The 21,650-nt window shown below is 37.1% G+C and overlaps 8 protein-coding genes and 1 non-coding gene across 10 annotated transcripts; 5 read left to right on the top strand and 4 right to left on the bottom strand.

Annotated features, from left to right (window-relative positions):
- Nucleotides 1–191: 191 nt before the first annotated feature.
- F28H1.4 (MARVEL domain-containing protein) lies at nt 192–3,557 on the top strand. Of its 2 annotated transcripts, NM_001026255.3 has the most exons (7): nt 192–407; nt 830–1,017; nt 1,875–2,000; nt 2,494–2,617; nt 2,660–2,775; nt 2,921–3,028; nt 3,349–3,557. In NM_001026255.3, exons 1-7 carry the CDS (start codon nt 398–400, stop codon nt 3,487–3,489), a joined length of 813 nt encoding a protein of 270 aa, NP_001021426.1. In that variant the 5' UTR covers nt 192–397; the 3' UTR covers nt 3,490–3,557. The 2 variants fall into 2 exon arrangements, with proteins under 2 accessions (NP_001021426.1, NP_001379905.1); NM_001393314.1 differs by lacking the exons at nt 192–407; nt 830–1,017 and having other exon boundaries at nt 3,349–3,553.
- A 355-nt stretch (nt 3,558–3,912) lies between these two features.
- F47B3.1 (Protein-tyrosine phosphatase) lies at nt 3,913–5,454 on the bottom strand (the record flags this gene model as incomplete). Its single annotated transcript, NM_058877.1, has 7 exons — nt 3,913–4,056; nt 4,103–4,177; nt 4,226–4,345; nt 4,394–4,853; nt 5,061–5,191; nt 5,242–5,386; nt 5,438–5,454. 7 exons carry the CDS (start codon nt 5,452–5,454, stop codon nt 3,913–3,915), a joined length of 1,092 nt encoding a protein of 363 aa, NP_491278.1.
- Nucleotides 5,455–6,313: 859 nt separating this feature from the next.
- On the bottom strand, nt 6,314–7,242 carry F47B3.2 (Tyrosine-protein phosphatase; the record flags this gene model as incomplete). Its single annotated transcript, NM_058876.4, has 4 exons — nt 6,314–6,524; nt 6,577–6,651; nt 6,703–6,822; nt 7,231–7,242. The coding sequence occupies 4 exons, from the start codon at nt 7,240–7,242 to the stop codon at nt 6,339–6,341; spliced, it is 393 nt and encodes a 130-aa protein (NP_491277.1). The 3' UTR covers nt 6,314–6,338.
- Nucleotides 7,243–7,605: 363 nt separating this feature from the next.
- On the top strand, nt 7,606–9,506 carry F47B3.7 (Protein-tyrosine phosphatase). Its single transcript, NM_058875.5, has 6 exons — nt 7,606–7,830; nt 7,928–8,055; nt 8,101–8,560; nt 8,969–9,088; nt 9,140–9,214; nt 9,267–9,506. Exons 1-6 carry the CDS (start codon nt 7,675–7,677, stop codon nt 9,450–9,452), a joined length of 1,125 nt encoding a protein of 374 aa, NP_491276.1. The 5' UTR covers nt 7,606–7,674; the 3' UTR covers nt 9,453–9,506.
- Nucleotides 9,507–10,336: 830 nt separating this feature from the next.
- F47B3.6 (Protein-tyrosine phosphatase) lies at nt 10,337–11,878 on the top strand (the record flags this gene model as incomplete). Its single annotated transcript, NM_058874.3, has 7 exons — nt 10,337–10,353; nt 10,405–10,549; nt 10,600–10,730; nt 10,938–11,397; nt 11,446–11,565; nt 11,614–11,688; nt 11,735–11,878. The coding sequence occupies 7 exons, from the start codon at nt 10,337–10,339 to the stop codon at nt 11,876–11,878; spliced, it is 1,092 nt and encodes a 363-aa protein (NP_491275.3).
- Nucleotides 11,879–12,301: 423 nt separating this feature from the next.
- F47B3.3 (MARVEL domain-containing protein) lies at nt 12,302–13,246 on the bottom strand (the record flags this gene model as incomplete). The annotated part of the gene is made up of 4 exons (NM_001375254.1): nt 12,302–12,442; nt 12,763–12,870; nt 13,016–13,131; nt 13,174–13,246. The coding sequence occupies 4 exons, from the start codon at nt 13,244–13,246 to the stop codon at nt 12,302–12,304; spliced, it is 438 nt and encodes a 145-aa protein (NP_001362014.1).
- Nucleotides 13,247–13,438: 192 nt separating this feature from the next.
- F47B3.5 (DUF236 domain-containing protein) lies at nt 13,439–14,528 on the top strand (the record flags this gene model as incomplete). Its single annotated transcript, NM_058872.3, has 4 exons — nt 13,439–13,451; nt 13,485–13,639; nt 13,686–13,919; nt 14,145–14,528. The coding sequence occupies 4 exons, from the start codon at nt 13,439–13,441 to the stop codon at nt 14,499–14,501; spliced, it is 759 nt and encodes a 252-aa protein (NP_491273.2). The 3' UTR covers nt 14,502–14,528.
- Nucleotides 14,529–15,366: 838 nt separating this feature from the next.
- On the bottom strand, nt 15,367–16,648 carry F47B3.4 (DUF236 domain-containing protein). The gene is made up of 4 exons (NM_058871.2): nt 16,556–16,648; nt 16,279–16,509; nt 15,999–16,232; nt 15,367–15,773 (listed from the first exon to the last, which is right to left on the bottom strand). The coding sequence occupies exons 1-4, from the start codon at nt 16,577–16,579 to the stop codon at nt 15,417–15,419; spliced, it is 846 nt and encodes a 281-aa protein (NP_491272.1). The 5' UTR covers nt 16,580–16,648; the 3' UTR covers nt 15,367–15,416.
- A 4,830-nt stretch (nt 16,649–21,478) lies between these two features.
- Nucleotides 21,479–21,541, top strand: F47B3.9. The gene has a single exon (NR_101544.1). It is a non-coding gene; the product is annotated as an Unclassified non-coding RNA F47B3.9 (non-coding RNA).
- The last annotated feature ends 109 nt before the right edge of the window (nt 21,542–21,650 follow it).

Genomic DNA, 21,650 nt, shown 5'->3' with positions numbered 1-21,650 from the left:
TTCTTTTACTGGGATACGTCGTTGATTGGTTGGCGTTTACCTCACTTGCGCGCCAAATTTAAACTTTTCAAAACCAGAGAAAATTACCTTTGACAATTTTTTATAAAATTTTCAGCTCCTTCGTTGTATATTAATCTTCCCCGAAAAACTCTCCAAATATTTTTTTTAATTTTTCGCTCACCTTTTTTCCAGGCGAACAAAAACGAAAAACACGACAAACGAAACAATAATATAAAAAATAGGAAAAATAAAAACAAGAGAGAGAGAGAACTGAAGCAAGAAGTCGACGAGCAAATAGAAATATTCGGACAAAGAGTTGAACAGTCTTATAAGAAGTGAAGAGACAAAGTTTGTCTTTCGACGCATTGTGGTCTCTCTGTTGGAGTCTTTGTCAAGCATGACGAACGGTAGGTCAATTTTTAATTATCATGCATTATTGTTATAAAGTTTCAATTTACTATGTAGATAAAAATGTCATAGTTTCACGATATTTCTATATTTTTTCAAGGTCTCGATGCGCAAAAATTTTATGGTAGATTTTTTAAAGTTTTGCGGATGCTTGCTCGTTTAATTTTCTTTCATTTTGAGAATGTAAGCTAAACGTAAGCAGGTAGGTTTAAGACAGTCACGCCTACCTTATAAAACTTTAAACTAGTGGTAAACGAGCATTTTGGCATTTTTAAAATAAATTTAAATGCCGAATTTTAAATTTTTCTCAGAGAATCAGCAACTTTTAGTAAATTTATATGACCAAATATCTGTAAGGACAGCTCAGCATCAAAACTGAAGCCACTTCTCTTCCCCCAGTGTCAAATAATACTGTTTTCAGGTGACAACGTGTCAATAGTGACACTGGATCCAGTTTCTGATGGAATTTCAACGAATCATAGAGTCATCCTCCATCCAGAAGCTTTGGAGCAGGAAGAACCTCCGATAGAGGCTCCAAGTCCTCCTCCATTGCCTCCGCCAATTCAGAAATCTGCAATCGTTGCGCTGGATCCAACGCACATTCTTCAGGTAAAAATAAAACAACATTCAAATTGAAGGATAACTGCACTAGTTAATATGCGATGAGCGGTCCGAACAAGGGTGTCGGTTTTTTGATTTTTTATAAAATCGAAAAAATACACCCTTGATCGCGATTGGTCGGTTTCGTGACGCGCATCATTCGCGGTGGGGTAATTGTGCTCACTGAGGCATCATGCACACATCGCGAATCAACTGTGACTAGTCCTATCCCTTGAGCCATTTTCTATTTCCATCTTTTTTCCTTTAACTATGCTCTCTCCCTATCCCCTCCTCCAGGTCCTTCCGCAAGAATTTCAACATGTGTCCTTCGATCGTTTCTTTTTTTCTTTCATCTCTCCCAAACTGATCACCTCTCTTAACGCCTCCCGGTGTAAAATTTGGAGCAGAAGAGCCCCAAGCTCACAGATAGTGGGGGCGGCTGCTTCATTTCTTCTTCTTTTCACGCGTTTTTTTGCATTGTTTTTGTTTTTGTTTAGTTTTTGTTGTTCATAATTTCCTGTAGTAAGGAATATTGTTAAAGTAAGTGACTCATAATGTTTTTTTTTGTTCGCGGAAATATACTGTTGGGTGTATTTTTTTTTCTTTTTTTTTTAGATCTTCTAGAGTTTCAAGAATTTTGAAGTGAGACACAGAACTTTGTTCGTATGCTGAAAATTTAATAATTGAAGTTTTGTTTCATCAACATGTTAATTTGAATTCAATTAAAAATTCTAATCATGTTTACATTCCAACTTTACACATGTTAAAGGTTTCACTTTTTTGAACAGTTGATTGCGAGAATAATTCACTTAAACTTAAAAAGTTATATGTTTTTCTATACATTTTTCTATATGCACAAATTTCAGAACGAAGAATCAAAGTCAAAAAAGGAGCAGAAAAAGGAGAAAATGTATGATTCACCGAGGTATCAGACAACTACAACAGTTGTAGAAACGACGGAATATATTGGGAATGATGGGCCTGCTGTTAGGGTAAGTTTAAACTCTAGGCTTTAAATTTGGTTGAATTGCAGAACATCAATATTTGGCATGCAAAATTTCAAAAAAAAATGCTGCCTATTAAGCGAGATAACAAGTTGCAAAATGTATTAAGAAAAATACGTTTCAATACATTAAAAAAATCTAGCAAAATAATTGGCGGGAATTTTTGCGCCGCAAATTCAAATTCCTTCCTTCCGCCTAATTTTCGGTTTTTTTGGGGATTTGTATTATAATTCATTTTTCAAAAACATGGAACAATTTGTCTTTAGCCAAACCCTTACATGTACGTATCACCCTCTAATTCGCAAGATCTTTTTCACCCAACTCAACCTACTTGTAACATGGCTGATATTTTTGAAAATGAAAACTTTTGGCAACTTTTAAAATAACCAAGATTTGAGCTTCGAACCTTTGTTTAACTGAAACATTTATAGAAAAAATTGCAAAAAAGGCTGAAGTTCGAAAAAAACCGACAATTTTCTAGATCGAGTTCCCTCGCCTCGACTGTGAATACATCAGAACATTGGGTGGAATCATGAAGATCGTCTGCATTGTTTTATGTCTTCTCACCTTCATTTTTGTCATGATGGGACCTGCTTATTATACAGGTAATATATATTTTACAGAACGATATGTAAGTTCTAATTCAGGCGTCGGCTGGGCTACATTTGTGTCATCAGTTGGAATCTTTGTGACCACCTCTCTTCTTACTCTTTACCTTTTCCGAGTTGTGGATACTCTTCCTTCCATCAACTGGATTGTTTGTGTGAGTTTACATAATGAACCAAGATAGGGATTTATTTTTCATGATACTTAAAAGTTGCTTCCACATCATTTGAGGCAATAGATAGATTTTAAAGAAAATCTTTTTTTCTCAGCTTTCAACAAGAACAGAAATCATAATTTTCCAGGAAATGGTGTACTGCTTCGCATGGACTGTTTTCTTCTTTATCGCCGCCTGTGTTCTTGCCGTCGCTTCTTCTCAATTCCGCGGTACATTTGCTTGGGCTATTGCTGCGGTGAGTTTCATTTTATTGGTACTCTAAATATTCGAAAATGTTCCGTGGGTAGTTGTAAAATATGAAGATAAGAATATACCTACATTTGCTTTAACTTTTTTAATATCAAATCAGTGGAGTTTATATAGAAGCACCAAAAATTTGAATTGAGAAGTTACCGATAAGGTTACCGATTTTTCGAAAACCACAGGTTTGATAAATACAAAAGTTATATATTTTATCTTTCCAGCTTCAAACAGGTTTTTTCTGGAAGCTACAAAAACATTTAAACCCAAACTCCCAAACTCATCTCTGAATATCAGCTAAACTTTTTTTTTCAGTTTTTCGCGTTCGGAGCCATGTGTGCCTACGGATTCGATTGTTATCTTAAGTTCCTCTCATGGAAAAACAATGAACGTGCGACAGGCGGATCCAATCCAGTCGTCATTCAACAACAACAGAGGCGCAACAATTTTGTTTGAATTTTCCACTCTTTTGTATTGCAACACATTCCATCCGTTTTTTGAACAATAAATATAATTTTGGAAAACAATTTAAACTGAAAAAACAAGTAGGTGACGGCTTTAATTTTTCCTGGAGGTGCATTAATTTATGATGTGTTCATCAGGTACCTGGCCGCGTTGGAATTGTAGACGAACTATGCACATTTCAGCAACTAAATCTGGCACAATAAGCACAACACAACTCGCAAAAGGACACATCATTCTGGACCTGCATCGTGATGAGCACATTGCGCACATCGCGAATTAGCAGAAAATTGAAAACTTGAGTTCTCGCTATAAGCATTTTAAAACTATATGCAATAAAAAACAAATCCAAATACCAATAATTCATTCTACATAGTTACGAAAAAGTACTATTTCCAAAAGTCTCATCATTCTACATCACTTGGTCGCGGTGGCAGCTGCATAGTCGTCTGCCCATTTCTTGTATTTTTCCCCATAATCTCCAACCAACAACTCCGCGTAAGTTTCCTTGTAGCGCTCCAAGAAATACGAGAGCAGCACACGATGGAGGTACAAGTATTGCTGAAATGTGTTTTGTTAATGAAAAGTTTAAAATTAGAGGTCTTACGAATTCGTTCTGGATAGACCACGGACGGTGAGAGCGGAGTTCCTTGATCAATTCGTTCATCGCCATGCAGTTTTCCTTAAAACAAATATTCGAGGTTGGAAATTTAAATTTTCAAGTGTTTACCCCTGCCATCATCTTATCTTGAACGTAAGCAATCGCGACGATGGTTCCGGTGCGCCCAATTCCAGCTGAGCAGTGGACCAGAATGGGATTCTGGTTGCCACGGGTTGCCGAAAGGAGGTTCTGGAATTTTTTAGAATTAAAATAACACTCTAATAAATCTGAACAAACTATTGCTGTCAAGTTGGTCTGCGGCACTCCACGATCCGGCCAATTCTCCCATTGAAGATGCTGGATAGTTCGGGAGCCTTGTCCCCAGTCAACTTTCAAAGTCGTTACATTGATGCATTGCTCGTCCGGCGCCATTTTCTTAGCACCCAAGTTGGCAACCGAAATGGTGTTCGGTGCCTCGCCGAAAACTAATTTCTGGCCCTGCTCCAATGGCCAATACTGATGGCATTTTATTTTGCCCGTTTCGATGCAATTGCACAGCATGATCACGCACTCCACTTTCTCCTGAATCGCCATCGCCCAGAACGAATGTTGGGTGTTCTCCAGTGGGCCCTGTGCACAGATGAACTTCTTGGGGTTGGTGGCCGTGCCCAAGTAGTTGGCATGGATGTAGTCCGATGCCAGACCGGGGAACTTGACGACAATTCGACCCTTGTCTTGACATGGAACATCCTGGTACCTGAAACGTTGAAAGTTGAAACAAATATATATCAGGGTCTTTTGGACGCACGATTTACATTGTGATCGAGAACACAATTCGTGTACACAGTGTGCCTAATGCTAGCGGTAGGGCTCCCAGCTAAGTTGAGGGCCTCAAGCCGGCAGGCCTCGCGTCAACGTCGTATATATTGATCGTGCTCACAGAGGCATTATATCATATATTTACCTGTTCTTGTCCGTGTTGGCACTAAATGCCTCGGTGGTCATCCCTTCCGGGGTCCATTTAGCAAGAACGCGGAATTCGTCGACCAATGCTTGAACTCCCATATCCAATGTCCGCTGGACCCATGGTTTGACCTGAAGATCGATAAACAATCTTACAAACAATTAAGCCCATCTCTACTTACGACTATCATTGCTTTTTGATGAGCCTTCGACGGCGGTGCTGCTGTCGGTGTTGCTGCAGGTACCTGAGATGGTTGTGACGAATTTTTGGAGCTCTCGGTAATCTCCGGATCTTTTTTCTTTTGCTCAAGAGTTGAGTTTTTGTTCCTGAAATTAATAAGATATAAATTGAAAGAAAGAATTCAAGAAGAAACTCACTTTTTAGCAAAACACATTGCTATAGTTTTCTCAATGCAGACAAAGCAAATGAATCCGTGGAATTTTGAAGAACACCACTTCGCGAAATAAATTTAATTTGCTTTTTACTCTTTCTATCTGTTATCTTTGACACATCGACACGTGGAAATTAAAGTTTATTAGCACGGGCATGTCACGGAAAATGTTTTTTTTTAATTTGAAAGTTTATGCATACTAATTCAAATTCAGGGGAGGGCGGCAAACTATTTTTTCCGGCAAACGGCAAATCGATAAATTTGGCAAAAACGAAAATTTTCGGTAAACCGGCAGTTTGTCGATTTTCCGAATTTCCTGGCAATTTTAGGCAAATTGTGGTTTTGCACTTTTTTTTGGAAATTTCACATTTTCAATTTTAATCGGCAAAATTGTACGCATCCAAAGAATGTTCCTACATCTATTTTGAAAAATAAGCAAGTTCTATGAAAATATCTCAAGAAAACGGGTAAATAAATTTCAAAAAGGCGCAGTTTTAAGTGTTTCCGTGTTATAAAAAGTCCCCCGAAAAATTCCCGGCAAATTGATATTCGGCAAACGGCAAAATGGCAATTTGCCCAAAATGAAAATTTCCGGCAAATCGGCAAGCCGGCAAACTGCCGGATTTTAAAATTTCCGACAAATCGGCAAACCGGCAAGTCAGTGAAAAAAAATTTTACCGAGTGGCAATTGCCTCCATTTCAGGGCGAAGCTCAACTGCCTCAACCTTGATTTTTACTGTTTCGCGACATCGTGCATCCACTCTGCCATTACTGCTAGGACAGTCATTCAAATGGAACTTAATTTCACAGAAAATATGAGATAACAAAAAACAATTAAAATCTACACAATCATTTATTCATTTCACACTTCATCTACAAGGAATCCATTACAAGGCTGCGCGGGCCGCCTTAGCTGCTTGAGTACGATCGTTGGCTTCTGCGTAGGTGTTATAATCGTCCAGCCACTTTGCATACTTTTCCTCGTAATTCTTTGTCAGCAACAATCCTTCGTACGTCTCTTTGTGCAATTCCAAGAAGTATTCGAGGAGAACACGGTGAATGTACATGTATTGCTGAAATTGAAATTGACTTCTATTTTATAATAATAACTGGAAATTTGCATACCGCCTCCGTCTGAATGGCATAGTGACGCTGATTGCGGATTTCCTCGACTAACTTTTTCATGTCTTTGCAATTAATCTGAAAAATATAGCAAATTGAAACGAAAGACATGAAAAATTTCAAACTCACTCCCTGAATCATCTTATCCATAATCAAAGAAATTCCCACAATAGTTCCAGAACGACCAACTCCAGCAGAGCAGTGAACGACGACCGGATTCGTATCGTAATTAACAGCTTCGATAAGATTCTGAAAATGTTATTTTGCTTATCAGATAGCTAATTTCTGGGTCGGGTGAAGCACACGAATTTGGGAAATAGTTCAAAATGACTTCAAACTTGCCCAATTCCGGATATCGATGTGTAGAAATTCACCAAAAAATCACAACTCTTATTTCAGCCTGAAACCGCGCTTCATGTACACATGACTATTTTCAAACTCGCGTTTCTACATTTTCGTCTTTTCTTGTCTGTTTTAATTGACAATTTGATTTCCTCGTGCCAATTGAACACAAATTGTACAAAAAGGAAATTTGCGGTTTCAAGCTCAAATATGAAATCATGGAAATTATTTTGAATTTCTTCACATAGATATTCGGGGCCAATTCGGAGTAACTTCAAAATGATTGCCAGATTCCGGTGCTCCAAAAAAACTAACAATTGCACCCATATTAATCGGTGGAGCACCATGATCCGGCCAGTTAGTCCACTGATAGTGAGTGATGGATCTTGTTTTACCGGCCCATACAAGTTCCAAATTAGTCACATTGATAAAATCATCATCTGGTGAGAGTGTCCCGACGCCCAAATTGTTGATAGTGATGGTGTGGCCCTTGCTGACATATGTATTGGTCTGACCTTCGACAGCTGGCCAATATTGTTGAAAAATGAACAAAATTGACAATCCAAATTTAAATTTATATATGTTTAAAAATAACTATCGTGACACCCTTGCCCCTAATAAGAATACAAAACAACAAAAAAATAAACCAAAAAAAGCATATTTCCACAGACTGATTGAAATTAATTTATTTCTCGAGTTTACTACTTGAAGACTTCTACACATTTTTTGTGCATTTTCTACGTTCTGAATCCTGTAGAAATGTGTTTTTCGAGAAAGTGCGTCGTGGCAAACGAAAGCGATCGAGTTTCTCCAATTTTGAGTAGAGAAAATTCTGATACTTCGTCGGAGCGTGACTATCCAGAATCGATTGTTTGGCCGAACACTGCGCAATCCAGACGGATGCATGTTAGCATTGTGAGTTGCCAGAATTTTAATTTTTTTCATATTAAAGTTTGATTAGTTACTACTTCTTTCAGAAAATCTCCGTTTTTTCCAAACTTCATATTTTCAGGTTAGACCATGGGTTCACCATACCTTGAACAAGGGCGTGTCTAAACTTCGCGACGAGTTCAGTGAAGTTGCCAACAAGAATCCAAATGTTCCCGTAGATGCATTTAAGTCAAATCCGGAAAAGAACAGGTGATTTTTATACTTTTCTATATTTTTCGTAAACTTTATGTTCAGGTACACCGACATTAAATGCATTGAAAAAACAAGAGTCATTCTTACTACCGATGGTGCAAGCAGTGACTACATTCATGCCAACTATGTAGGCATTAGCATCAAACCGAAAAAGTTCATTTGTACACAAGGTCCCAAGGATTCTACCATCTATGATTTCTGGGCCATGGTGATTCAGGATAACGTCGAATCGATTATCATGTTGTGCAAAGTCATTGAGTTGGCCAGAGTGAAGTGCGAACAATATTGGCCAGCTGTCGAAGGTCAGACCAATACATATGTCAGCAAGGGCCACACCATCACTATCAACAATTTGGGCGTCGGGACACTCTCACCAGATGATGATTTTATCAATGTGACTAATTTGGAACTTGTATGGGCCGGTAAAACAAGATCCATCACTCACTATCAGTGGACTAACTGGCCGGATCATGGTGCTCCACCGATTAATATGGGTGCAATTGTTAGTTTTTTTGGAGCACCGGAATCTGGCAATCATTTTGAAGTTACTCCGAATTGGCCCCGAATATCTATGTGAAGAAATTCAAAATAATTTCCATGATTTCATATTTGAGCTTGAAACCGCAAATTTCCTTTTTGTACAATTTGTGTTCAATTGGCACGAGGAAATCAAATTGTCAATTAAAACAGACAAGAAAAGACGAAAATGTAGAAACGCGAGTTTGAAAATAGTCATGTGTACATGAAGCGCGGTTTCAGGCTGAAATAAGAGTTGTGATTTTTTGGTGAATTTCTACACATCGATATCCGGAATTGGGCAAGTTTGAAGTCATTTTGAACTATTTCCCAAATTCGTGTGCTTCACCCGACCCAGAAATTAGCTATCTGATAAGCAAAATAACATTTTCAGAATCTTATCGAAGCTGTTAATTACGATACGAATCCGGTCGTCGTTCACTGCTCTGCTGGAGTTGGTCGTTCTGGAACTATTGTGGGAATTTCTTTGATTATGGATAAGATGATTCAGGGAGTGAGTTTGAAATTTTTCATGTCTTTCGTTTCAATTTGCTATATTTTTCAGATTAATTGCAAAGACATGAAAAAGTTAGTCGAGGAAATCCGCAATCAGCGTCACTATGCCATTCAGACGGAGGCGGTATGCAAATTTCCAGTTATTATTATAAAATAGAAGTCAATTTCAATTTCAGCAATACATGTACATTCACCGTGTTCTCCTCGAATACTTCTTGGAATTGCACAAAGAGACGTACGAAGGATTGTTGCTGACAAAGAATTACGAGGAAAAGTATGCAAAGTGGCTGGACGATTATAACACCTACGCAGAAGCCAACGATCGTACTCAAGCAGCTAAGGCGGCCCGCGCAGCCTTGTAATGGATTCCTTGTAGATGAAGTGTGAAATGAATAAATGATTGTGTAGATTTTAATTGTTTTTTGTTATCTCATATTTTCTGTGAAATTAAGTTCCATTTGAATGACTGTCCTAGCAGTAATGGCAGAGTGGATGCACGATGTCGCGAAACAGTAAAAATCAAGGTTGAGGCAGTTGAGCTTCGCCCTGAAATGGAGGCAATTGCCACTCGGTAAAATTTTTTTTCACTGACTTGCCGGTTTGCCGATTTGTCGGAAATTTTAAAATCCGGCAGTTTGCCGGCTTGCCGATTTGCCGGAAATTTTCATTTTGGGCAAATTGCCATTTTGCCGTTTGCCGAATATCAATTTGCCGGGAATTTTTCGGGGGACTTTTTATAACACGGAAACACTTAAAACTGCGCCTTTTTGAAATTTATTTACCCGTTTTCTTGAGATATTTTCATAGAACTTGCTTATTTTTCAAAATAGATGTAGGAACATTCTTTGGATGCGTACAATTTTGCCGATTAAAATTGAAAATGTGAAATTTCCAAAAAAAAGTGCAAAACCACAATTTGCCTAAAATTGCCAGGAAATTCGGAAAATCGACAAACTGCCGGTTTACCGAAAATTTTCGTTTTTGCCAAATTTATCGATTTGCCGTTTGCCGGAAAAAATAGTTTGCCGCCCTCCCCTGAATTTGAATTAGTATGCATAAACTTTCAAATTAAAAAAAAACATTTTCCGTGACATGCCCGTGCTAATAAACTTTAATTTCCACGTGTCGATGTGTCAAAGATAACAGATAGAAAGAGTAAAAAGCAAATTAAATTTATTTCGCGAAGTGGTGTTCTTCAAAATTCCACGGATTCATTTGCTTTGTCTGCATTGAGAAAACTATAGCAATGTGTTTTGCTAAAAAGTGAGTTTCTTCTTGAATTCTTTCTTTCAATTTATATCTTATTAATTTCAGGAACAAAAACTCAACTCTTGAGCAAAAGAAAAAAGATCCGGAGATTACCGAGAGCTCCAAAAATTCGTCACAACCATCTCAGGTACCTGCAGCAACACCGACAGCAGCACCGCCGTCGAAGGCTCATCAAAAAGCAATGATAGTCGTAAGTAGAGATGGGCTTAATTGTTTGTAAGATTGTTTATCGATCTTCAGGTCAAACCATGGGTCCAGCGGACATTGGATATGGGAGTTCAAGCATTGGTCGACGAATTCCGCGTTCTTGCTAAATGGACCCCGGAAGGGATGACCACCGAGGCATTTAGTGCCAACACGGACAAGAACAGGTAAATATATGATATAATGCCTCTGTGAGCACGATCAATATATACGACGTTGACGCGAGGCCTGCCGGCTTGAGGCCCTCAACTTAGCTGGGAGCCCTACCGCTAGCATTAGGCACACTGTGTACACGAATTGTGTTCTCGATCACAATGTAAATCGTGCGTCCAAAAGACCCTGATATATATTTGTTTCAACTTTCAACGTTTCAGGTACCAGGATGTTCCATGTCAAGACAAGGGTCGAATTGTCGTCAAGTTCCCCGGTCTGGCATCGGACTACATCCATGCCAACTACTTGGGCACGGCCACCAACCCCAAGAAGTTCATCTGTGCACAGGGCCCACTGGAGAACACCCAACATTCGTTCTGGGCGATGGCGATTCAGGAGAAAGTGGAGTGCGTGATCATGCTGTGCAATTGCATCGAAACGGGCAAAATAAAATGCCATCAGTATTGGCCATTGGAGCAGGGCCAGAAATTAGTTTTCGGCGAGGCACCGAACACCATTTCGGTTGCCAACTTGGGTGCTAAGAAAATGGCGCCGGACGAGCAATGCATCAATGTAACGACTTTGAAAGTTGACTGGGGACAAGGCTCCCGAACTATCCAGCATCTTCAATGGGAGAATTGGCCGGATCGTGGAGTGCCGCAGACCAACTTGACAGCAATAGTTTGTTCAGATTTATTAGAGTGTTATTTTAATTCTAAAAAATTCCAGAACCTCCTTTCGGCAACCCGTGGCAACCAGAATCCCATTCTGGTCCACTGCTCAGCTGGAATTGGGCGCACCGGAACCATCGTCGCGATTGCTTACGTTCAAGATAAGATGATGGCAGGGGTAAACACTTGAAAATTTAAATTTCCAACCTCGAATATTTGTTTTAAGGAAAACTGCATGGCGATGAACGAATTGATCAAGGAACTCCGCTCTCACCGTCCGTGGTCTATCCAGAACGAATTCGTAAGACCTCTAATTTTAAACTTTTCATTAACAAAACACATTTCAGCAATACTTGTACCTCCATCGTGTGCTGCTCTCGTATTTCTTGGAGCGCTACAAGGAAACTTACGCGGAGTTGTTGGTTGGAGATTATGGGGAAAAATACAAGAAATGGGCAGACGACTATGCAGCTGCCACCGCGACCAAGTGATGTAGAATGATGAGACTTTTGGAAATAGTACTTTTTCGTAACTATGTAGAATGAATTATTGGTATTTGGATTTGTTTTTTATTGCATATAGTTTTAAAATGCTTATAGCGAGAACTCAAGTTTTCAATTTTCTGCTAATTCGCGATGTGCGCAATGTGCTCATCACGATGCAGGTCCAGAATGATGTGTCCTTTTGCGAGTTGTGTTGTGCTTATTGTGCCAGATTTAGTTGCTGAAATGTGCATAGTTCGTCTACAATTCCAACGCGGCCAGGTACCTGATGAACACATCATAAATTAATGCACCTCCAGGAAAAATTAAAGCCGTCACCTACTTGTTTTTTCAGTTTAAATTGTTTTCCAAAATTATATTTATTGTTCAAAAAACGGATGGAATGTGTTGCAATACAAAAGAGTGGAAAATTCAAACAAAATTGTTGCGCCTCTGTTGTTGTTGAATGACGACTGGATTGGATCCGCCTGTCGCACGTTCATTGTTTTTCCATGAGAGGAACTTAAGATAACAATCGAATCCGTAGGCACACATGGCTCCGAACGCGAAAAACTGAAAAAAAAAGTTTAGCTGATATTCAGAGATGAGTTTGGGAGTTTGGGTTTAAATGTTTTTGTAGCTTCCAGAAAAAACCTGTTTGAAGCTGGAAAGATAAAATATATAACTTTTGTATTTATCAAACCTGTGGTTTTCGAAAAATCGGTAACCTTATCGGTAACTTCTCAATTCAAATTTTTGGTGCTTCTATATAAACTCCACTGATTTGATATTAAAAAAGTTAAAGCAAATGTAGGTATATTCTTATCTTCATATTTTACAACTACCCACGGAACATTTTCGAATATTTAGAGTACCAATAAAATGAAACTCACCGCAGCAATAGCCCAAGCAAATGTACCGCGGAATTGAGAAGAAGCGACGGCAAGAACACAGGCGGCGATAAAGAAGAAAACAGTCCATGCGAAGCAGTACACCATTTCCTGGAAAATTATGATTTCTGTTCTTGTTGAAAGCTGAGAAAAAAAGATTTTCTTTAAAATCTATCTATTGCCTCAAATGATGTGGAAGCAACTTTTAAGTATCATGAAAAATAAATCCCTATCTTGGTTCATTATGTAAACTCACACAAACAATCCAGTTGATGGAAGGAAGAGTATCCACAACTCGGAAAAGGTAAAGAGTAAGAAGAGAGGTGGTCACAAAGATTCCAACTGATGACACAAATGTAGCCCAGCCGACGCCTGAATTAGAACTTACATATCGTTCTGTAAAATATATATTACCTGTATAATAAGCAGGTCCCATCATGACAAAAATGAAGGTGAGAAGACATAAAACAATGCAGACGATCTTCATGATTCCACCCAATGTTCTGATGTATTCACAGTCGAGGCGAGGGAACTCGATCTAGAAAATTGTCGGTTTTTTTCGAACTTCAGCCTTTTTTGCAATTTTTTCTATAAATGTTTCAGTTAAACAAAGGTTCGAAGCTCAAATCTTGGTTATTTTAAAAGTTGCCAAAAGTTTTCATTTTCAAAAATATCAGCCATGTTACAAGTAGGTTGAGTTGGGTGAAAAAGATCTTGCGAATTAGGTGGCAAATCGAAGAAGAATAAGCCCGCTCGTTCCGTGGCTTCATCTGCCGAGCCTCCACCACCACCACCGCCAGCTCCGAAGGTCCCTGAGCCACCGAAAGCTCCACCACCAGTCGATGACGTGAAGAAGATTGAAGAGAAGGAAGTGGAAAAGGTATATTTGAATGTTGAGTTTGTTATATTTCATAACCTTTTTTCAGAAACCCGACGAGCCCGCGAAATCCAAAAAGAGTGAAAAGAAGGAGAAGTCCAAGAATGAGGGAAGCAAGAAGGAGGAGAGTAAGGATAAAGAAAAGTCAAAAAAGTCGGAGGATAAAAAGTCGGAAGATCCGAAGAAGGAAGACGCTAAGAAGCCAGATGTCAAAGGAAAGGATACTTTCAAAAAGCCAGTCGATGAATCTGCGGTTGCTCCTAAAAAGGATCCTAATTATCAGGTAATTTTAGACGAACAACTTTAGAATTTTAGCGTTAATGGTAGAAGTTCGAAGAGTCTGCGCTTGACCGAGTTTTCAAAACTCTGATACTCCTATGAAGTTGTGATAGTATGCAAGAAAGTTTCGAGAGTTTGCGAGAAAGTTGCGCCAGAGAGCCGATAAATTGAATATGTCATTGATAGAAGCTCCATTTTAAATTTTCATCAAAATAATCTTAATTTTCAGACTCTGGTCGGATTGAACAATGATCTCTTCGGACCGGACAAAAACCCGAAAAAGCAGTTCAAAGCCCCCACAAAAGTTGAAAAAGCTGATGTGAAAGATCCTCAATATGAGACATTGAATGGATTGGGTGAAGAAATGTTCAAGGATGAGAAGAAAGATGATGAAGGAAAAAAGAAGGAGTTCAAGCAACCGGATAAAGTGCAGAAAGCTGATGCAAAGGATCCACAGTATGAGACTTTGAATGAAGTTGATAAGGGAATCTTTAATAATGAGGAGAAGAAAAGTGAGAAGAAGGATGCAGAGAAAAAGGATGACAAAGAGGAGAAGAAGAGTGAGAAGAAATCGGAAATGAAATAATTTTTGTAACTCGAATAAAATGTTTCATAAAATTATTTTGGCGCGCAAGAACTGTTAAATTGATTTTCCTGTGTAAATATTCCGCCCGATTGAGGCTTCTCCCGCCTCTTCACTTGCCCATCCTGCGCCCCACCGACAACTCCTTTAAATCATTTTCAGATTTTTCAGAAAAGTGAACTTCATATATATTGGCGGAGTGTCTCAGTATTTTTTGAAAGCCATGTCAAAACTTGTTTCTGGCAACTTTCTTTTAAAGAGTGGCGCCCGGAATTTTTTTGGCAAACGTGCAAAATTGCTTATTGTAATGTGATAATCCTATTTTAAAAATATAAATTGATATACAATGTAGAAAAAGATTCGTTCCATTCGAAAATAGTATTTAATTTTGTTGGAAAACTTTGAATAGAAAATCAAATAGTGGTTGAAAATGCCGTTAAAATTTTTTTGGGAAATTGAAACTTTCAGGCCCAATTTGAGGTCTTTTCAAATTTTCTAACACAATGTTTTTATTACTTTCAACTGAAGCAAATATTTTTCGACATTTCTATTCCAGGTCTTGGTTCAAAAAGTTGGATCATAAGCAAATCGTTTGCCGACGAGAGATTTACCGCATAACCCTGTTTCAGAAATCGAACAGAGTGAAAATTCCGGGCGCCACTCTTTAAAAGAAAGTTGCCAGAAACAAGTTTTGACATGGCTTTCAAAAAATACTGAGACACTCCGCCAATATATATGAAGTTCACTTTTCTGAAAAATCTGAAAATGATTTAAAGGAGTTGTCGGTGGGGCGCAGGATGGGCAAGTGAAGAGGCGGGAGAAGCCTCAATCGGGCGGAATATTTACACAGGAAAATCAATTTAACAGTTCTTGCGCGCCAAAATAATTTTATGAAACATTTTATTCGAGTTACAAAAATTATTTCATTTCCGATTTCTTCTCACTCTTCTTCTCCTCTTTGTCATCCTTTTTCTCTGCATCCTTCTTCTCACTTTTCTTCTCCTCATTATTAAAGATTCCCTTATCAACTTCATTCAAAGTCTCATACTGTGGATCCTTTGCATCAGCTTTCTGCACTTTATCCGGTTGCTTGAACTCCTTCTTTTTTCCTTCATCATCTTTCTTCTCATCCTTGAACATTTCTTCACCCAATCCATTCAATGTCTCATATTGAGGATCTTTCACATCAGCTTTTTCAACTTTTGTGGGGGCTTTGAACTGCTTTTTCGGGTTTTTGTCCGGTCCGAAGAGATCATTGTTCAATCCGACCAGAGTCTGAAAATTAAGATTATTTTGATGAAAATTTAAAATGGAGCTTCTATCAATGACATATTCAATTTATCGGCTCTCTGGCGCAACTTTCTCGCAAACTCTCGAAACTTTCTTGCATACTATCACAACTTCATAGGAGTATCAGAGTTTTGAAAACTCGGTCAAGCGCAGACTCTTCGAACTTCTACCATTAACGCTAAAATTCTAAAGTTGTTCGTCTAAAATTACCTGATAATTAGGATCCTTTTTAGGAGCAACCGCAGATTCATCGACTGGCTTTTTGAAAGTATCCTTTCCTTTGACATCTGGCTTCTTAGCGTCTTCCTTCTTCGGATCTTCCGACTTTTTATCCTCCGACTTTTTTGACTTTTCTTTATCCTTACTCTCCTCCTTCTTGCTTCCCTCATTCTTGGACTTCTCCTTCTTTTCACTCTTTTTGGATTTCGCGGGCTCGTCGGGTTTCTGAAAAAAGGTTATGAAATATAACAAACTCAACATTCAAATATACCTTTTCCACTTCCTTCTCTTCAATCTTCTTCACGTCATCGACTGGTGGTGGAGCTTTCGGTGGCTCAGGAACCTTCGGAGCTGGCGGTGGTGGTGGTGGAGGCTCGGCAGATGAAGCCACGGAACGAGCGGGCTTATTCTTCTTCGATTTGCCACACACGAACATAGTCATTGCAATAGACACAAGACCAAATAAAGTCCACAAGTGGAAAGCCACGTGGTTCCAATCGACCTGAATCGATATTTGAGATATTTGATGCCTGGCATGAAAAACTTACAATTTGCCAAAATTCGAGGGCCATTTTAACTGAGAATCGGAACTCAGAAATAAATAATCCCTTGATAGGATTGAAGTGTTTCGAAATAAATTGATTTTCGAAAGACCATATCACTGATTACATCTTCACGTAAAAGTACAAAATAAAAAATGTCACGGAAAACTTTGTTTATATTCTGAACTTTTACTAAAATTAAATTTGCGTGAATGGATATTTTGTTTCAAAAGACTCAAATTAGTCTGAAATTATTTTTCTATTTGAATTTCCTCCAAACTTAACAGTCACACCCACTTTTAAACCAATCAGCGTCTTTGCTCACTTCGTCTGATTGGTTGAAAAGTGGGATGAGGGAATCGATGATTGGTCCTATGTACAGTTTTCATATTGGAGGGAACTTAAACAGAAAGATTAGCCAAAATCAAGTGTTTAAAATTATTTTTCTCTCAATTTTCTTGTAATTTTTTCTGAATAGTTTGGATATTTCAATCCAAAGATTATTTTTATCAAACGTACATAAATCTGAACCCTCCATTATACTTAACACCCTCATGTAAATGAAATGGAGTTTATTTTAATTTTTCGCAACAAGTTTCACTACTGTCCATTCAAATTATTCCAATTTCCCAAGAAGCCTTCGAGTCCCAAACCAATAAACGTGTTGGCCAGTCAGATTGTCACAGCTTGATGACTAATCGCCCATTCTAGATGACTAAGTACCCCAATTGTATAGGCACATGTTGCCACGTTTCAATTGCCACATGTTTTGAGGTCATTCTCAATAATAGGATCTCACCTGTAGCGGCTGCAGCTCAAGCCAGTTTGCATGGGATTTGAACGGATTTTTTAAAGAAAATTTCCCTTAATAAATAGAATCTGGAATTCACAATTTAATATTTTTCAAAAAAATCTCAAAAAAGTGTAGCATCATTTTTTGTTTCAATTTTTTTGGTTTTTGCCTATCTGAAAAATTGAAAAAAGTTCAATTCACTGCTTTCAGAATCTAGTTCCATGTTCGGCTACAAATTAAAACCGTCAAAAATTTCCGAAAATAAATATACATAGTTTACTTCTCACATTCTTTGGAGCTCTTCAGTTCTTGGAGTTCAGCTGCCAGTGAAAAAATTGTTTTTGTTATCCTAACTTCAAAAGTAACCATTACAAAAGTTTTCAAAATTAGGAGCTTACTACTATTATAAATTCTAGAAAAGCATCAACAAATCTTGCAAATCCTTCAACTTTTCTCTTCCCTCTCATTCAGTAAACAATCGTATTTTTGTTGTTGTTTATCCGGCATCCTAGCCCGTCCCATAGGTACGCATGAGAGAGCCATTTGCAACATCTTCTTCATGTTCTCTAATTCTCTCACATCTCAGCATTCTCTCACTTCTCCTGTACCATCTGTCGTCGTCATTTCGTTCATCCCGGAGAGGGGACGTGTGCATCACATCACACTAGATCTCCCTCTCACTCTCTCGATGACCTTGGGTTCTTCCCACCTCTAAATACTGTTGCTTTCTTGTTTTTATTTGCTTATGTTTTTTTTGGAGGCACGTGTTTGTTGTGGTTCAAGAAAATAAATAATGTTTGGTCAAATACAATTTTTGGTATTACAGAAACTGTTTGTCACTAGTTTGAAGAAACTATGAGATAGATTTTTGAAATAGAAAAGTTATACATAGTTCGATTCACTTTATTTTTAAATAAATTACCGGAAGAATACGATCGCAACTTTTTAAAACAAAGAAAAACTAGCCCAATAATAATAAACAAATAAAGATATTTTTTAAATTGGTTGAGCAAATTTGTTTGTTGACCAAAACTTTGACTGAAAGTTTGTTAAAATTAAAAAATATTCCAAATGAAAAAATTTAAAAAAGATAAGGAAATTGTTTTTTTAGAATAAAAAAGGTCTTAAGAATTTTTAAAAATTTGAATTCCCGCGCAATTTTTCAAATTCCCATATTTATTTGTATTTTTTAGTAGTTAAGGCTTTTTGAGTAGTATTTTTAAACGTATTTCTAAATATTCTGTTTCCCATAATTACAAATTTATAAAACACTGTTAACAATTTTTTTACTATCAAAGTTTTGAATTCCCGCGTAAAGTCATTGGCTAGAGCCACTTTTAGACAGATATAGTTTCAGCACCTAAACTACATTTTTCAGTATTTTCCTCATCGAGGTTACTCCTTCTTTAAAAACGTAAAAGAAGGAAGAACCAGTTAGTATTTCAAGTGTTCTCATTTCATTTCTCCATTTCCAGCGTTAAAAATATCAACATCTTTCGCTTTTCCCCTCATTTAATTGGCATTCTCTAGAATGAGAATTCTCACTCCAGAACCACTCATTTCAAAAACATAAAAATTTTCCCTCTTCATCATCATCATCATCGTCTTCTTTATCGACTCAATATCCGTCAACCAGGTGGCATCAAATGTTCTTTCGGGATAACAAAAATATAAAGAACACGTGTGGAGACTCAGACAATATTTGACACTTTTTCATGGGGTCTCCCACTCCGTGTTACTGCACTCTCATTCTTCATTCCCATTCCAATTCACATTTTTTGTTCAAAAAAATTCATGTTTATTTTTAAAAATTGTGAGTCAAGTTGCTCGAAGATGAAACTTTTTCCAAATCCTATCAATCTCCAATTATAGAACAACTATAGTAAAAATGTGTCACATATAAATATTCTCAAAGTAGTCCACCGTGGCGAAATTTTATAATTATTTAAACATTAAAAATTTCTAAAGTGTTCAAAATTTTCAGTCAAAATTTTGATAAATTGCCAAAAAACATTTGAACTTTTTGAGAAATTTCGAGTAATTTTGTAAATTCGAATAATTGAAATGTTAAAATCTAAAACGTAATTAACTCGTAATAATCGTAGAAAATTGATTCTTGTTGGTCGTTTTCCAAATATAGAATATTGAGTAATGGTCATTTTTTGACTGTAACTAAAACATTTTAGAAATGTTAGGATTTTCGTTTCGATTTTTTGAAAAATTTTCTGGTTAATTTAAAAGTTTGATGAGAATCATTTTGAATATTTGGTTACACATGTAGAAGTGAAAAGTTTCCCATCAATCCTGCCAATCCTGTAACCCATATCTTCAAATCTCTCTTTTCATCACTCATCTATCTTTATTCTTTCATGCTCTCACCCAATTATGGACCCATTCTTCCTTTTTCCCTTTAACTATCTTTCTCGAGTGTTCTGCTCTCGGATTATGTCCTTCTTCGTTTTTGTCGGAGAGTCCCTCCAAAATCATTGCGACAACACTTCCTTCACTTGTTTCCTTAAAAGCCCAGGGAATTTTTAGTGGAGAGGTGAGAAAATGGTTAGTTTTCAAGTACGTATGTAGGTTCTTGGAAAACTCAATTGTTTTAAAATTTTTTATTTTTTGGGAAAATTGATTTCTAAGTTGATATTTTATAGAAACAATAAAAAAATTTTGCCAAAGTTGTGCTTGTGAAATTTTGTTTTTTATCTTAAAGAAAGTATTTATCTAAAGGAATTCAAAAAATTCGGACTCCTAAACGGTTTCAATTTTTTTGGCACAATGTCAAAATTTTGAAGTTTTTGGGTGCTGCAAAGAAATTTCGGTATATTTGGTAATTTTAATTCTATGTATATTTAAGAGTGGTTTCAAACCATTTTCCAAAAATTTCTAAGCCTCTTCTTCGGTGCTAAAATGTCCAAATTTAACTCCAAATATCATTGTCAAAATTTTCCAAAAGTTTTTGAAATTTCTTTATTAAAAATTGAAATCTAGCTTTTCATAACTTTGAAACTCTACAAAAAAATGTGTTTAAATTTAGACCTTCTAGTGGTTCAAACCTGCGGCAATGCTCGCAATTACTCAAACTGTCCAAATTTTTGGAAAACTTGGTAACATACCAAAACTTTGACTAAAATTTTCGAAATTTTTTTTTGTATTTTAAATTTATTATAAGTGAATTTTCACTAAATCCAAATTGACGATACACCACCTTGACCTAATAAAAAACATTATGACATAAATAACCCAGAACTGGCAGTCAGCAAAAGTAGAAATCCACTGGTCAAAATCATAAGCTGACAAGGAATCTTATATGTGTGTGTGCTCTCTAACGAGCCATGTCAAAACGAATCTACGTTGACCTCTTCCTTGTCGCCCTCATCCTTCTTTTTCTTCTTTTCGTTTATCTCTGCCGCCCAATTGTTCACTCTCACATGACCCCCCTGCCCCCGATGACTCTTGTGTTGTAATCAACACAATGAACACAGATTCTCTTGTTTTATTCATTTTTTTCCAGAAATTTCTAGTCTATTTTCCATTCACTTTTTTTTTGTCCAAGGGTTTCACACTTTGTCCATCATGAGGTCACTCTATAGGGTTAGTAGGAGAGAGATTTAGAGCGTTAGAGATACATTTTCTCGGTCTCTTTCATTCGTTTTTTTTTTTTCATTTTTTCTCCCCACTTTTTTCATTCTCCATGTCTCTAATTTTTGAATCTCTACTTTTCAACCAAAAGTTTAAAGGAAAAATTAAACGGTTATAATTTAAAAAAACATGAAAACGATGAAAATAAAATTTCTACTTTGGTTAATTACTCCAAAATCTGGCAAATTTTAAGTTCAATTTTTTTCAAAATTGAATTTCTATACAAAAGTGTTCAGTTTACAACTTGGTTGCTGAAAATCTGAAAACGAAAGCTTTGAAGTTTTTTTGATAAAATTTTGATTCGAATTTTACTAAATATGTTGGTATTTGATTATTTTAGCATGATTCAAAATATATAGACGTTGGAATAATTTATCACAAAATGAATTTGATCCGATAGTTTGAAAAAATAAATTTTATTCGAAAAAATTTGTACAGAAAAACTTATCACTTCGTAAGTTCAAAAATTCCTGCCTGCCTACAAGGCGAGCCTTGATTGGGCCTACATGGCGTACCTACGGCCAAAAATTTGCGAAGTGTAATAAAATTTCAAATCTTAAAATTAAATAAGAAGTTCGAACACCAAGCACCCAAGGAGGTATGCCAAAATACAAAAATAATAGGCGATAGGTAGGCACGTAGGCAAGTAACTAGGCATGAGTCAGC

This window comes from Caenorhabditis elegans, chromosome I (genome assembly GCF_000002985.6).
Source record: "Caenorhabditis elegans chromosome I".
NCBI classification, from domain to species: Eukaryota; Metazoa; Nematoda; class Chromadorea; order Rhabditida; family Rhabditidae; genus Caenorhabditis; species Caenorhabditis elegans.
Note: the sequence above shows the minus strand (reverse complement) of the source record. Positions and strands in the feature narration are given on the sequence as shown.

Excerpts from the sequence above, each read along its gene's own strand:
- F28H1.4 (NM_001026255.3), top strand. Across the intron at positions 2,001-2,493 it reads ATGATGGGCCTGCTGTTAGG|ATCGAGTTCCCTCGCCTCGA; the intron begins GTAAGTTTAAAC and ends ACAATTTTCTAG. Across the intron at positions 2,618-2,659 it reads GGGACCTGCTTATTATACAG|GCGTCGGCTGGGCTACATTT; the intron begins GTAATATATATT and ends GTTCTAATTCAG.
- F47B3.7 (NM_058875.5), top strand. The coding sequence starts at position 7,675 with ATGTGTTTTTCGAGAAAGTGCGTCGTGGCAAACGAAAGCGATCGAGTT. Across the intron at positions 7,831-7,927 it reads GACGGATGCATGTTAGCATT|GTTAGACCATGGGTTCACCA; the intron begins GTGAGTTGCCAG and ends TCATATTTTCAG. Across the intron at positions 8,561-8,968 it reads CGATTAATATGGGTGCAATT|AATCTTATCGAAGCTGTTAA; the intron begins GTTAGTTTTTTT and ends TAACATTTTCAG.
- F47B3.4 (NM_058871.2), bottom strand. The coding sequence starts at position 16,579 with ATGGCCCTCGAATTTTGGCAAATT. Across the intron at positions 16,233-16,278 it reads AAGAGAAGGAAGTGGAAAAG|AAACCCGACGAGCCCGCGAA; the intron begins GTATATTTGAAT and ends ACCTTTTTTCAG. Across the intron at positions 15,774-15,998 it reads AAAAGGATCCTAATTATCAG|ACTCTGGTCGGATTGAACAA; the intron begins GTAATTTTAGAC and ends CTTAATTTTCAG.